The 12,619-nt window shown below is 50.6% G+C and overlaps 2 protein-coding genes across 2 annotated transcripts; one reads left to right on the top strand and one right to left on the bottom strand.

The window, feature by feature from the left end:
• Positions 1-227: 227 nt before the first annotated feature.
• Positions 228-5,642, bottom strand: EAH_00009510 (hypothetical protein, conserved; the record flags this gene model as incomplete). The annotated part of the gene is made up of 9 exons (XM_013391925.1): positions 228-357; positions 492-667; positions 791-874; positions 1,317-1,720; positions 1,845-2,277; positions 2,548-2,866; positions 3,024-3,562; positions 3,804-3,950; positions 4,314-5,642. 9 exons carry the CDS (start codon positions 5,640-5,642, stop codon positions 228-230), a joined length of 3,561 nt encoding a protein of 1,186 aa, XP_013247379.1.
• A 1,351-nt stretch (positions 5,643-6,993) lies between these two features.
• EAH_00009520 (ubiquitin carboxyl-terminal hydrolase, putative) lies at positions 6,994-11,512 on the top strand (the record flags this gene model as incomplete). The annotated part of the gene is made up of 12 exons (XM_013391926.1): positions 6,994-7,511; positions 7,795-7,918; positions 8,165-8,326; positions 8,466-8,589; positions 8,741-8,985; positions 9,094-9,201; positions 9,779-9,874; positions 10,163-10,257; positions 10,412-10,498; positions 10,662-10,740; positions 11,121-11,298; positions 11,439-11,512. 12 exons carry the CDS (start codon positions 6,994-6,996, stop codon positions 11,510-11,512), a joined length of 1,890 nt encoding a protein of 629 aa, XP_013247380.1.
• Between the last annotated feature and the right edge of the window lie 1,107 nt (positions 11,513-12,619).

Here is a 12,619-nt window from a genome sequence, read left to right on the forward strand (position 1 = left end):
ACAGCGGGAGTAATCCCTGCACAAATATGCATGCTATGCAAAATATGCGCTTTCAAGAACATGCACACTTACTGATAGACACAAAGCTCCCGCGAGCCCTGAAGCCTAAAGAAAGAACCAAAAGAAGTGGAACATTGTTATTTCTGCGAATGACTATTGGTGACATGTTGAATCAATGTAAAGACTAAAAGACGTGAGCGGCCAAGGACTGGAAACAACAGCCCTCATTACAGCTCACCTCGCTGGGCAGCATAGGCGGCAAGCTTCATGTGCACCCGATGGACAATAAATTCGTGTTTGTCGGATATCATGGGGGGGGCGTGAGTAGAGCTCAGTCTACCGAGGCCCACTACCCAGCTAAAACCACATGCAGCGCACAACACTGTCTCCGTGTCAGCACGCAATACAAGCAATACCCCTGAGGTGCACTAGTGAGCGCCTACGCAACACGCGGTGCAAAGACCCAAACACGCCCCCTAGACATGCCTTACTCCTGAGCGGCTTCGTCGGACTTCGCACGAAATTCAAAAGTGTCTTTTAGCGTCCGTACGGTAAAACACCGCCAAGGATATGCAAACTGAGTAGATGGAGCTTTTCCTCCTCTCGTTCCGTGAAGACTCCACAAAAACGCAGAGCTCGAGGTCCCAAAGTCAATACCAACGATGTCCTGCGGAAAAAAACCAAACGAAAATCATGGCCCAACCAAAGCTTTTGACTCCATGAACTCGCTAGCGACAATAGCCAATGAGAAATAAACTAAAGTGTCTACTGTGTACAGACAGCGGCGCACTGTGACGGCGAATTGGTCTCCCTTCCTGAAGCCCCTGTTGCCTGCTAGGTCTTCACTCCACATAACAACTCCTCGCTTGAACATCTGCGCACGCACTCAAAGAAAAAACCCTCTTCAATGCCCTGAAATCAACATTCCATACCTTCAGCGCGCACAGCGGCTGCGAGAAGGCGGTATTTTGTGCACATTGCGCAACGCAAAACTGAGGGTAGGCAGCTAGGCTGCATCGATGCTCCTGGATTTGGCCGCCAATAATAACATCCAGAAACGTCTGCCGCCAATGACGGCTTTCCGAAACGTCTGCTTTGAAACCACAAAAAAGTTGAACTGTCCACCTGATGAAGCGTGACCCCCAAAATTTAGCAAGGGGAGATAAAACCGCGGATCATTGGTGTTAAGGGCCTCGTTCACCAGTTCACCATATTTGTGCGCGTTCGTTTCTATGTATTAGCACATGGATACCAAAACGTACACCTATACGAATTAACAGCCAAATCAGCATAGCCCATCCCAAATGTCCTCTCACCTTAATGTAACGAGGTTCAGGCCTGCGGTGGGTGGATCGGCTCAGCATTTCAACTACCCCGCCAACGCGCATAGTGCGGAGTTCCCGGCACACAGTGCGTCTGCTACTTCTGCCGTAGGCAGACGCTGTGCGTATTATTCTCTTGGCAATTCTTCTGTTCTTTTGTGCTTGGCGCTGCAATTTGCGGGTGAGGGAGGCGATCTGCTCCCGAAATTCAGTCGCCTCCTTCTCCCGCTGCTGCAAGTCAGCTTCGAGCTTCTTTCGCTGCCGTCCCACCAGTTCAAATTCGTGTTCTAGCAGCGCCATCTCTTCTTGCCTTGCCTGCCGGAGAGCTTCCATCTGCGGATACGTGCACAAATGCCGGTTGTGGCAATTCAGAGCCGTGATGGACAGCTCCTTTAATTCTGTCACTCAAGACGGACACACAGAAGGGAACTTCTAATTTGCTGCAGCATTGCAATTGCGGCTTCTGCTGGTGGTGACGTACCTGCTGAGATAGTTCGCTGACAGCTGAGGCGTCAGCGGCACCTTTATCTAGCTGAGAGAAGACAGCAATGGCTGAGCGTTCTGCTTCCTCAAGGATTGAAAGTGCTTTGGCTCTCCTTTCTTCAACCTCGGTGTGCCAGGCCTCCATTTCGCGTTCCTCTGCTTCCGCCTCATCAGAAAGAGCCTGAAAGTCCTTTGCAAGCTTTCGTATGGAATCCAGTTTGTGCTGTTGCAAGTGAGGGGCCTGCAATTCGGCGGCCTGTTGCTTCAGCGTGGCTTGTGCTGCTGCAAGAGCCTCGCGGGTCTTGAGATGCTCTTTCTGTTCCTTCTCCAGAAGAGTTACGCCGTTTTCCGAGTTTTTCATCAGCTTAGATATCTCTTGTTCTTTTGCCGCCAGCGACGCTCTTAACTCCTCCACTTGTCTTTCTGCAGCGTTCGCTCTGTCTCTTTCTTTGCGTCTCTGCACTTCCTTCTCCTACATTACCCCAAAATCGCAATAGGTGAAATGCAATGTACACACTCTAGAAGCAAGAAAGATGGAAAACTTGCACAGTAAACACCAATACACATCTGTCCGAGCAACCACCCCAATTCCCTCTATTTAATTAAACCCATACTCAGTGCCCTGCCTACAATTCCTCCCCCATCTGCGCACGCAAAAAAGCGCTGCAGTGAAACAGCTCAATACAAGCCCTATTGTCAGCAACAGCAGAAGGCGGAATAGGAACATTCTCCAGCAACGCACTAGCATTTGCACGTCTAGTGTCTCCAGGCAACGTTGAACATAGGCAAGTTCCGCCTCCTTGGTTTGCAGCAGAGCCTCCGCTTTCTGTGCCTTGCTTTGGGCAACACGGAGGCCATCCTCAAAAGAGCTCCTCTTCTCCTCTGCCTCCTGCAAGTAGTGTAGCAGCTGCGTGTAGCGCTCTTGCAGCGTCGTTGTTTGCTTGTCTCGCTGCTGTCGGCAGCTTCTTTCAATCATCATTTTGTTCTTCTCTGCCTCTATCCTGTCCTGCAGATCCCTCAGCTGCTCCTCTGCTTGCAAGTGCTCGGCCCGTTCCTTACGCCTGCGCCCGATAGTCAGCACCCGCCCAAACCCATATATTCACAATGAGGGTTCGACGCCTCGTGTAAAGCAGGCAGACGCGTGCATTTTGGGAGAATTTTGCCTGCCTGAGTGCTTTCGCACTCTGCTGCTTCCGGTTGAGTGCAGAAAGCCCTTACTCGGCGGCCTCGCGTTGTTTGAGGGCGTCCACTGCGTCTCCATACTGTTTCTTTAAGGCCATATTCTTTAGGAGCGCGCGCCCCAGCTCGGCCCTGTAGGCTTCACAGAACTCGTGTTCTTCTTCTAGCTGCGCCCCCAAGTAGACGCATTGCTGTTCATACAATTTGAGTTCAGCAGAGCGAGGGGACAGTCCTTCTGTTGCGTCTGTCGTGTCGGTTGAGCTTCGCGCTACCGAAGAGCCTCCTTCAACAGCATCAGCACCTGGATTCGAGGTGGCTTCGATTTTCTTTCGAAGTGCTGCCTGCAGGATCTCAAGCTGTTGCTGCTGCTGCGCCGTCTGTTGCTGCAGACGCTTCGTCCGTTGCTCCATCTGCCACACCTTCGTGCTGGGCAAGGCCGCCCGCTGCAGCATCCGCTCCTCAATGCCTTCTCCCCGAGGCGACAAATCACTCGTCAGTGGCCTGTCCACTTGAGTTTTTGGGAAGGTCCTGCCCACACCTCGTAACGCTGGCTGCCTCACCAAAGGAGGTCTGTACCCCTGCACACCCAGCCATCCATACCCACATACCCACAATGGCATACGCTTATGGGCGAGGCCCTTGCAACAAGCTGCTTTTCTGGCGTCAGTCTCCACTACAAAAGACTCCCGCAGGTGCAATACAGAGCTGAGCAACAGCTCATACGGACCCACGCTACCTGCAAACAGCAGAAAACAGAGGTGCTCCCGCTGGCGCGCCTTTTGCGATTACAAGCAAGCATACTACTTAGACGGCCCTCACCGCTGGCCTGTCGCCCTCTGCCTGCACCATGTTGCCTCCCCGCAAGCGCCGCGCCCACTCAGCGAGCTGTACGCGTTCTGCCTTGAGTCTTTCCATTTGGGGACTCAGTGGGTCGTCGGTGTATTCGTAGATAATGCGATCGGCAATCTACACACAGTATTCCCAACCACACCACACGAGAATCCAACAACTAAGTGGATTAGCACATCAACGCACCTACGCGTAAATGCACGAAATCAACGCACATAAGCAATGGAAGACATGAGCAAGTAATGGTGTAGGCGTGTGGATGTGAACAACAAATTATGTATACACATTCAGACTGAGATCCATGAACGCAGATGGGAGAAGGCCGGAGCTTGGGGTAGCCGGAGGGGCTTTGGCTCAGCCGGAAGTTGACCCAAAGCCTACTGAAAAACAGCAACGGAATGAGGACCATCATTAATAGCAACGGTAGCACCAGCCACTGACAGTAGCAAACAACAGCAGCAAACCCGGCTCTAACCTCACCTCCCGACGGTCGAAGTCTTCCTGACACGCGTCGGCTTCCAGCCGCTCCTCAACTGCCATATCTTCTGCTTTCAGCGGCCTCCTAACGACAATTGTCTTTTTTGGTGGTGAGGGCGGCGGCTTGTCTTCTTGCTCCTCAAATTCCCATACCATTTGTGGCTCATCTTCTGCTGATTCCGACAACTCTACAGCAGGCCCCTGGTCCTCACTCTCTCGATTCACCGATCCATTAGTGTCCATGTCTCTGTCCATGTAGGCCTCTTCTGTTCCCTCTCCCGCCTGAGGCTGGCTGGCGCTTGACTCCTCTTCTTCCGCCTCTCCGTCCTTCTCCTCCCCCTCTGCTTTCTTTTCTTCGTCATCCTTTTCTTCGTCCTCTGAGTCATGCAGATCCTCATCGAGCTCACCTGGAACTGAGGTTTCTCTGGATGGTATCTGCCGCCCTCTAACTGAGGCCTGCGACTCGTCCGAAGAGCCATCAGAAGAAGAGGAGCTCGTGGGGTGACCTTCTTGAAAGAGATGCAGCTTCAGCTTCCTGAGGGGGCGGGACATTACTGTTTCCTCATCAGGAGTAGCCGGACGGATTTCGCCGCCTTCATGGGGGGCGAAATCGGCCTTTAGGTCATCGATGAAATCTGAGGCCGTCAGATTGAGGATCTGACTGCTGTCGTGCAGCAAGTCGGAGCTGCTGCTTGACATCTCCCGCTGCAGCAGCTGCAGCAGGTCTTGCCGCGCCTCGCTGGCGCCGAGGGAGGAAATAACCGACGACATGTTATCCTTCGCTTCCCTCTCTGCTCCCCCTCTCTTTCTTGTTGCAGGGGTGGCAGCTGGAGAACTGTCGGACGAGTCCAAGCCTTCTATTTCATCTTCGTCAGAATCGAAGGAAAAAGCTGAAGACTCGGCGCTACGCCACGCTTCTTTCCACCGCTGTCCTATGGCCGCCCGAGACATCAACAGCTGTGACTGCAACGCTGCCAGCTGATCCTTCCTAGAGGGGGCGGGGCCTGCCTTAGGCTCCGAAGTCCCACCACCAGCAGCACCACCAACACCACCAGCATCGTTAGGAAAAGGCGTGCGTTTTGGTAGCGCCTTCTTAACAGAGGGAATCTTTTTTGGGCGGATGATCTTAGGAGGCACAAATGGCTTTCTCTGCAGAGCCTCTGTTGGGCCGGGTGTCACGACCCCATCTACAGAAGCAGGTGCAGACGACGTAGAGCTCCTGCTGCTGCCGCTTCCACTGCTACTAAGACTCAACGAATAGCTGCTGCTCGTGAGAATATCGGAGCCGCTAGAAACCCCACGGCTGGGGGAATCCTTGTAGGAGTTGGGCATCCTCGGTTGAGCAGGTCCATGGACTGAGTGCGTGCCGCCGCGGCCGCTGTTGCTGATGCTTTTCCCCCTGCCTCTGAGTGATGATACTCCTTCCGCTCTCAAAGTTGTCGTTGCTTTCTATTCAACTGCCCAATTTCGGCGGTATTGAAGATCTGCGCAATGGGAATAAGATCGTCTGCGACTCCCGTTTGCAGCTCCCACTTGTCATGAGTAACTGCTGGAGTATGAGACCATCCACTTCTGTTGGTGGCCTCTTTTCAACTGACAAAAGACAATCTCCTTGCTTGAAACAACGTCTGGCAAAACTTCGGAATGGGACAGTCTGCCAGAAATTGAGACGATGGTTTGCTAAGCCAGCAAATGAACGGCGACCGGCGGCGAGATGACGTAAAGATGTCCTGCCCTTTCGGCCTGGTAATTACACTTCGATGACACGCTAAAATTTTATATCGTTAACAAAGAAACCCTGGTCGTCAGCCGACGGAATCGCACACATCAGAGTTGACAGTTTCAGCTGCCTAATGTGACGCTCCCTCGGCTAACGGACAGACTTACGATTTCCCTTAATAATATTGTCTGCGCGAAATAAGCTATAGCCTGTCTTAAAACTCCGCAAACATCTCCTACGAAAGAGCTTTAAAATAATTAGATCCAATATCCTTTCTGCATGCAATGGCTTGAGCCATGAAGAAGCCGCTGGTCTGGCGGTTTCCTCAGTTGGTTTACAGCGGCGAAATCCGTAAGGAATGCTGAAGAATAAAATAAATGAACAACCTGCGTTATCGATCGCCGTTTTTCAGGAAGTGATGCAATATTTGCTTATCTAAAACCTCAATAATACCTCGAACTTGACAATTAGCCTCCCTCGTTTCCCCGCGCCAGGCGGTGGCCCCCCGCATGCAGGCAACGATAAGAAAAGCCACCGCCTGTACGAAGTTCGGTGCTGCTTCTTCTGTATAATATTATTATTAGCATATTACAACTATCCATCCTACAACCCTTGATGTCCACCACCCGCAGGCGCGCCCTGCGGCCTAAATTAGTGAAACACCACTCTTCGTTGAATTACCCATAGGGGCCCCGACGGTGTTTCGCCACCAACAAACCCCATGGTACTACCTAAAGCAGAGGCAAGACCCTCAGGAACACTTCCTGGGGCTGTTGATCTCCTTTGGACGTCTGGAGTTTCGTCCATCCGGCAACCGGCATGTTGTTCAGCCTGCTGGCCGTAGCCTCGGCTGCTGGCCCGTGAAACGCGGCTAGTTCTCGTGCGATCTGCTCATATAAGTGTCACTTTACAGAAAAGAGGGCCCTCCAACCTTGTGTAAGGTGCTTCTCGCAACCCACGACAATGGGCGTCCTCTCACAAACGCTGTGCAGCGTGCTGTTGTGCCTCCGTTTTGCTCTCACATCAGCAACAGTTGAAGAATTATCAGGCGGAGAAGCAGCGCGCCATCAACCTGCAGACAACCCAAATACTGTTGTACAGATTGATTTCTCGCGCCAGTTCGAAGAAATAGACATCCCGAAATGCGCTCGTCAGCAAGTCGTGCAGGTGACGCTGGCAGATCGCGACGTCGCCTGTTTGCTCCCTCGGAGATCCTCCACAGGATTGCAAATGCTGGATAGACTGCAGCAATTTCTGACAGATTCGCCAGATGACGACCCGGAAAAGGTGTTAATTGAGGTGGACTCCTCTGCAGATAAACAGGAATGCACTATGCCCAGTCGAATCTCGAAAGAACTCCACGTGGGAAGCCCAGAGCTTCAGAGCTACTTGAGGGCCGCTCGATTGCGGTGGCTCTTGGACAGATGCTTCCGTTTTTCGGACGTCGGCGTCAAAGACTGGCGATATGAACTCTGTATTGGGTAAAAGCTGCCGCCTTTGCCCTTACCTTCTCTCTTTTCTTCTACAACTGCATATCTTGTGTTGTGATTTGTTGTATGCAACGGGTGCATCGTGCACTTAGTAATTCTCATCTCCGTCAAGACATTGTTAAGGCTTGGCTGATTTAGAAAGCTACCCACCCGCAAACCCACCCACAAACACAAACCGACGCCCACACACACACATAGCCCGCATAAGTGAAGTTTAAACGGATATATTCATGTATTTCACGTGGTGACTCTGTGAATGATTTCTGTATTCCAGGAGAAAGATAACACTTTTCAAGAGCAATGCGCTGTCCGGAAAGACAGTCGGGAAGAGTTTATTTGAGTTGGGTACATACGCCTCTTCGATGGATCAGCTCTGGGCCGATGGCACGATGACGCAAGTACGCGAAAATACATTTAACGCCTTTCACGCATCCTTACTGCATGCAGGGTCAATAACAATGCATGGCCACGCCTTTTCAGGTTTCGCAGTGGTTGCCAGGCTCGGCGTCAAGTGGAGCGGAGCTGGCCCGTGCAAATGATATACAATTTTCTTTTACAGCATTTGGCCATTATACCTTAGCACTCAGGGTTTAAGACCTACGAATTCTTGTTCATGTCTGCGGCGTTTTCTGTTTTTGCTGCAGTGGTACACGGGGGGCACTGACGGCCGTCGGACGGAAGTTCGCTTTGTGTGTGGCGATACGCATCCTCGAGTTAAGGGCATTTCGGGGCCTAACGAGGGGAAGTATCGCGTATGGTTGGAGGCGCCCATGTTTTGTGATTATCGAGAGAATGCGCCGGATCCAGTGAGACAACGATTGCCCTCAACTGTAGTAGTGCGGGAGCATTTTCTTCCTTTGCTGTTATCACTTTCAAAGAACGTTCCAAGGATATCCTTAGCATACTTTTAATGGGCTTCGATACGCATGAGTGTTGCTGCTTCAGCCCTTGACTGAATCGCTGATAAGAAGTCTCGAGGGCTGGTGCTCAACCTTCTCGACAGACGGCTGGTGGTCTTACGAATACTGCCACCCTGACAGTTTGGTGGAGTTCCACAAGGAGCCAAACGGTGCGTGGGTCTTTCCGTGGGGTGTTTGCTCACTGAAAGGCACACGCGCGTGGAAATGACACGGTAGGGGATCTGCAGCTCGAGAGAGGGTGGGGGGAACAGCGCAAACCAGTTTTGTTTTGCATTTGCTGCTGACTGGGTTTGTTTTCAGGGGATATTACAGGTCCCATGCATCTTTTGGGTACGTTGCATGCGTCTGGAGACGCGGCGGAGATGATATTTAAGCGGCCCAACCCGGCAAACCCAACTCTGAGGGGCACAGATACCCTTCCCCCCAAGGCAAACGGGCAACCTCGCTTCAAGTTTTTGCCCGTGGAAATCGTGGAGAGGCCGAAGCAGTTTTCTAAGAGTTCGATTCCTGCTTCAAATAAGGTCTTGGCATTGCAGCTGACGAACGTAAGACACGATGCTAATGGCTAGAAGGGAACAGCGGACGAGCTCGATAGGCCAATTGCAGCAAACTAAGCATGAAGAACACTTGTAGGGATGCTGGCGTGTTCTCAGGGAACCACCTGTGAGGGCACAGACGTACAACGGAGCACACGAGTCCTGTTTGAGTGTCCAGTGGACTTTCCCGTCCTCGCAAGCCACCGCATTGTCCACATCGAAGAGGTCAGGATCCTTTGACAGCTTCATATAAATATAAATATAAATATAAATATAAATATAAATATAAATATAAATATAAATATAAATATAAATGCAAATGTAAATACAAAGTATAAATACGAATATAAATATAAATATAAATATAAATATAATATATATATATATATATATATGCGCGCACATAAATATGTGTATGATCTGCTTCCTACAAGCGAAATGGCAAGGTATCAAGGGGAATGGGCGTAACATGTTTCGCCAGAGTATCTTTCTATGCATATATAAAATTGTGTATATATTTGTGTATATATCCGTTATTTCAATTAGCATTGGCCTTAGGTTTTAGGTTTTCTAGGCACTAGGGTGTGCTGAGGTTTTGCTGTCTCCGCAGACTTCCTTCTGCACTTACGAACTCCTTATTCAAACACCTCTCGTGTGCCCTCACCCTAAACTGCTGCCCCCGCGGCCATTGGATGCTGAGGTAGGGTTCGTCTCTAGTTGTATGCGGTAGAATGCAAGTAAATTCCTCACAGGAAAGAAGCCCATCAGTTTTGTCTCTTCTTGGTGTACTTCCTGTCCACAGGCAGTCCTGGGGTACCCCATAGGGGCCCCATTCGCGCATAACCCCGTCCCCGCTAGCTGGAAGGGTTTAGACGAGACGGAGGACAGCACTGCAAAAGTAAGCTTAAGGGATGCCGCAATGTTTGCGTGCATGCGTATATCTGACTCTGCTTCTGCGTTTTCCAGGGTGCTATTTGTGTGTGTTTCCCCTATGCCTATCCATGGTTGTTCATGTGCAGTATTTTCGCCTGTGCATATCTACTTTAGCGAGTTTATGCGCGAGATAGTATATTAAGTGCAATGGGGGAGTACATCTGAAACGGGCCTTTCTGTCTGGCATATACACCAAACAATTTTGAACAGATGCGAACAGCCAACTGAGCGTTGGGTTTTGTTTCCTGTTTAGACCCATGACAAAGGGAAGAACCGGAAAGCCAAACCTCCCGTCAATGCCCAGCTAGAGGCGGTGCCCAGGGAGAGGATACAAATGCTTAAAGAAGGGTGGGAGATCATCTGCAGATATACATAGATACAGGATACATGTATATGTATGTATGCATTTACATCTATGTATATGTGCGTGCATTAAGTGTACATGTAGATGCATATACTGAGTGTCGAATTGCGGGCTCTATCCGCTGAGGTGTGCATGCAGTGCAAGCCCGTTTTTCGGTTTAAGTTCGGACGTGCGTAAGCGGATATCGGTGGAGGAGCCGCAGTTCAAGATTGGCGAACTCGTAAGGTGTGTATTTGTGTGTACGCAATCATAGCACAGAGGCTTGGCTTCTTCTTGCCCATCTTTCGAGCCCATCTATGCATTTCATTTTAGCGAGCAGAGGCACTGTTGCACAGGGGTGTTGCTTATTTTGTTCCCCGTGTACTGTTGTTTCTTTCTTGTTTTTCAGACACCGCTGGTGGCAGTACACTGCCGTTGTGCTCTCCTGGGATACCTCCTGCAAAGCGCCGGAGGACTGGCTGAACCGGGTGAGGATTCGGGCTTGAATTTCTTAGTTGTCTAGTGTGGGGCTTGTTCATTGTCTGAGCGGTTTTTGGTCATGATTTTGTTGGTATTTTCTGTATATACATTCATGGGTAAACATAGTGCGTGCACATGAATAAATACACGCACACGCGAACGTGCATAGTTGCGCACCAGCAAATAAGTGTATGCTGCAAGGCTGCTTCTCTCCTCAGGTGTATACCCCGTACCCCCAAGCTTTGAAGGAGACTCCGCATTATCTTCTTTTGGTGCACCGCCCCATCGAAGGAGCCGATGAATGGCCTTCTTACGCTTATGTGCCGGAGGCGAGTGCTCGGTAGCCCCTCTCACCCGTGCCTTCGAACAGTTTTTCACATGCGTGCAGGTACGGGCATCTCTCATCTGCGTACACTACGACTTTGTGACAAATTTGCATCTGCAGGCAGGACTGGAGCTTATATCTGAAGACATTTCTGAATTCACTCATCCAGATGTTTCGTCCTTCTTTGAGGTGAGCAGACTTGACGACTCGCGGTTTCTTTGGATGCTGCACCAATGTAGGCGTAGCAAAACCAACGTGAAAAATGTATGGTTATACGCTTTAGCAGCAGTACACAGAAGAGGAAAACAGGAGATCAACGACAGCAGAAACAAAACTACTTCTAGAGCTGCTGTTGCCTGTGCTGAGCGCAGCCCTTTGCAGGACGTCAACGCCGTTTGCAACTCCTCAGCGACAGCTTCCTGGCTACTCGGTTTCCCGCAGACGCCGGCTTGTAAATGTATAAGCTTAAAGCACTAGTATTTATCATATAAGTACGTAAATATATATGCACGTGTAAGTATCATTCTTCTCAGCTCATGCGTTCATTCATTTATTACAGACAAGAGACGCAGCAGTCCCACCAGTGGCCATAGAATGCCGCTGGAGACAGTGCCCAACAAGCTCGCAAAGGCAGGCTGCGGAGTTCCAGCAACAGCGGCTGCTGCGGCAGCAGCAACGCCTGCTCCTGCTGCTGTTGGTAGTCACGATTGGCGGCAGGCTGAGCTGAACCGAACCCACGGAACCTGGATTTTCACCCTCTGTTGCTACGGGCGGCATTTCTGATTCGGTTGCTGCTGCTGGTGCTGCTGCTTCGGGGCGCAGCAGGTTGCTGCTGCCTGTTTTGGACGCCGGCCAGCCGAGGTGCTGCGGTTTTCCGCTGGTTTCGGAGGTGTCTCCTGCGTTGCTGAGCTCGCGGCAGGACTTGACGGAATTCCTGATGCATATTTATGTACGTATGGTTGACTAGATTGAAAGAATGCCCCGCAGCAGTCTACGTAAAGGGATGCATAGTAGGAACATGCATGCGTGCACACCGAAGCAACCATAAAGCGGCATCACAAACACGAGCAGGCACACGGGTAACCTGTGGTGGTAGGGAATGTGCACATTTTTGATAAATAGATATTCCAACAAATAATTAGGTAGAGGAAGGTGCTCATGTAGGTATTCACGTGGATGAGAAATTCCAGTTATAAACACATGTATATATGTGAATGATTACATCGATAGAGGTGCAGAGACATATTGATGCACGTGCGAACAAACATCCTTTGTTTTCTACTCAGTACCTCAGTTTCGTCGGGAGCAGTCTCTTCTTGCTGTTGCTGTTGCTGCTGTTTCTGTTCGGATTGGTGCAGCAGCTCTGCTTCTTCTTCCTGTTCGTTTGCAGCATGATGCGTTCTCTTTGTAGTTTGTTATTGGCTGTGCTGTGCGTCACCTCGAGGGTTTGTTCTTCTGATGCCAGTTCTTTCAGGCGCTTCCGCACTTTCTTAGAAAAACAGACAGGAGGTGAATGCGTACAATTAAGTACAATTAGACGTTTTAGGAAGCTTGCCGGGCAC

The sequence above is a fragment of the Eimeria acervulina genome, genomic scaffold (genome assembly GCF_000499425.1).
Source record: "Eimeria acervulina Houghton genomic scaffold, Eah_scaff47, whole genome shotgun sequence".
Classification (NCBI taxonomy): domain Eukaryota; phylum Apicomplexa; class Conoidasida; order Eucoccidiorida; family Eimeriidae; genus Eimeria; species Eimeria acervulina.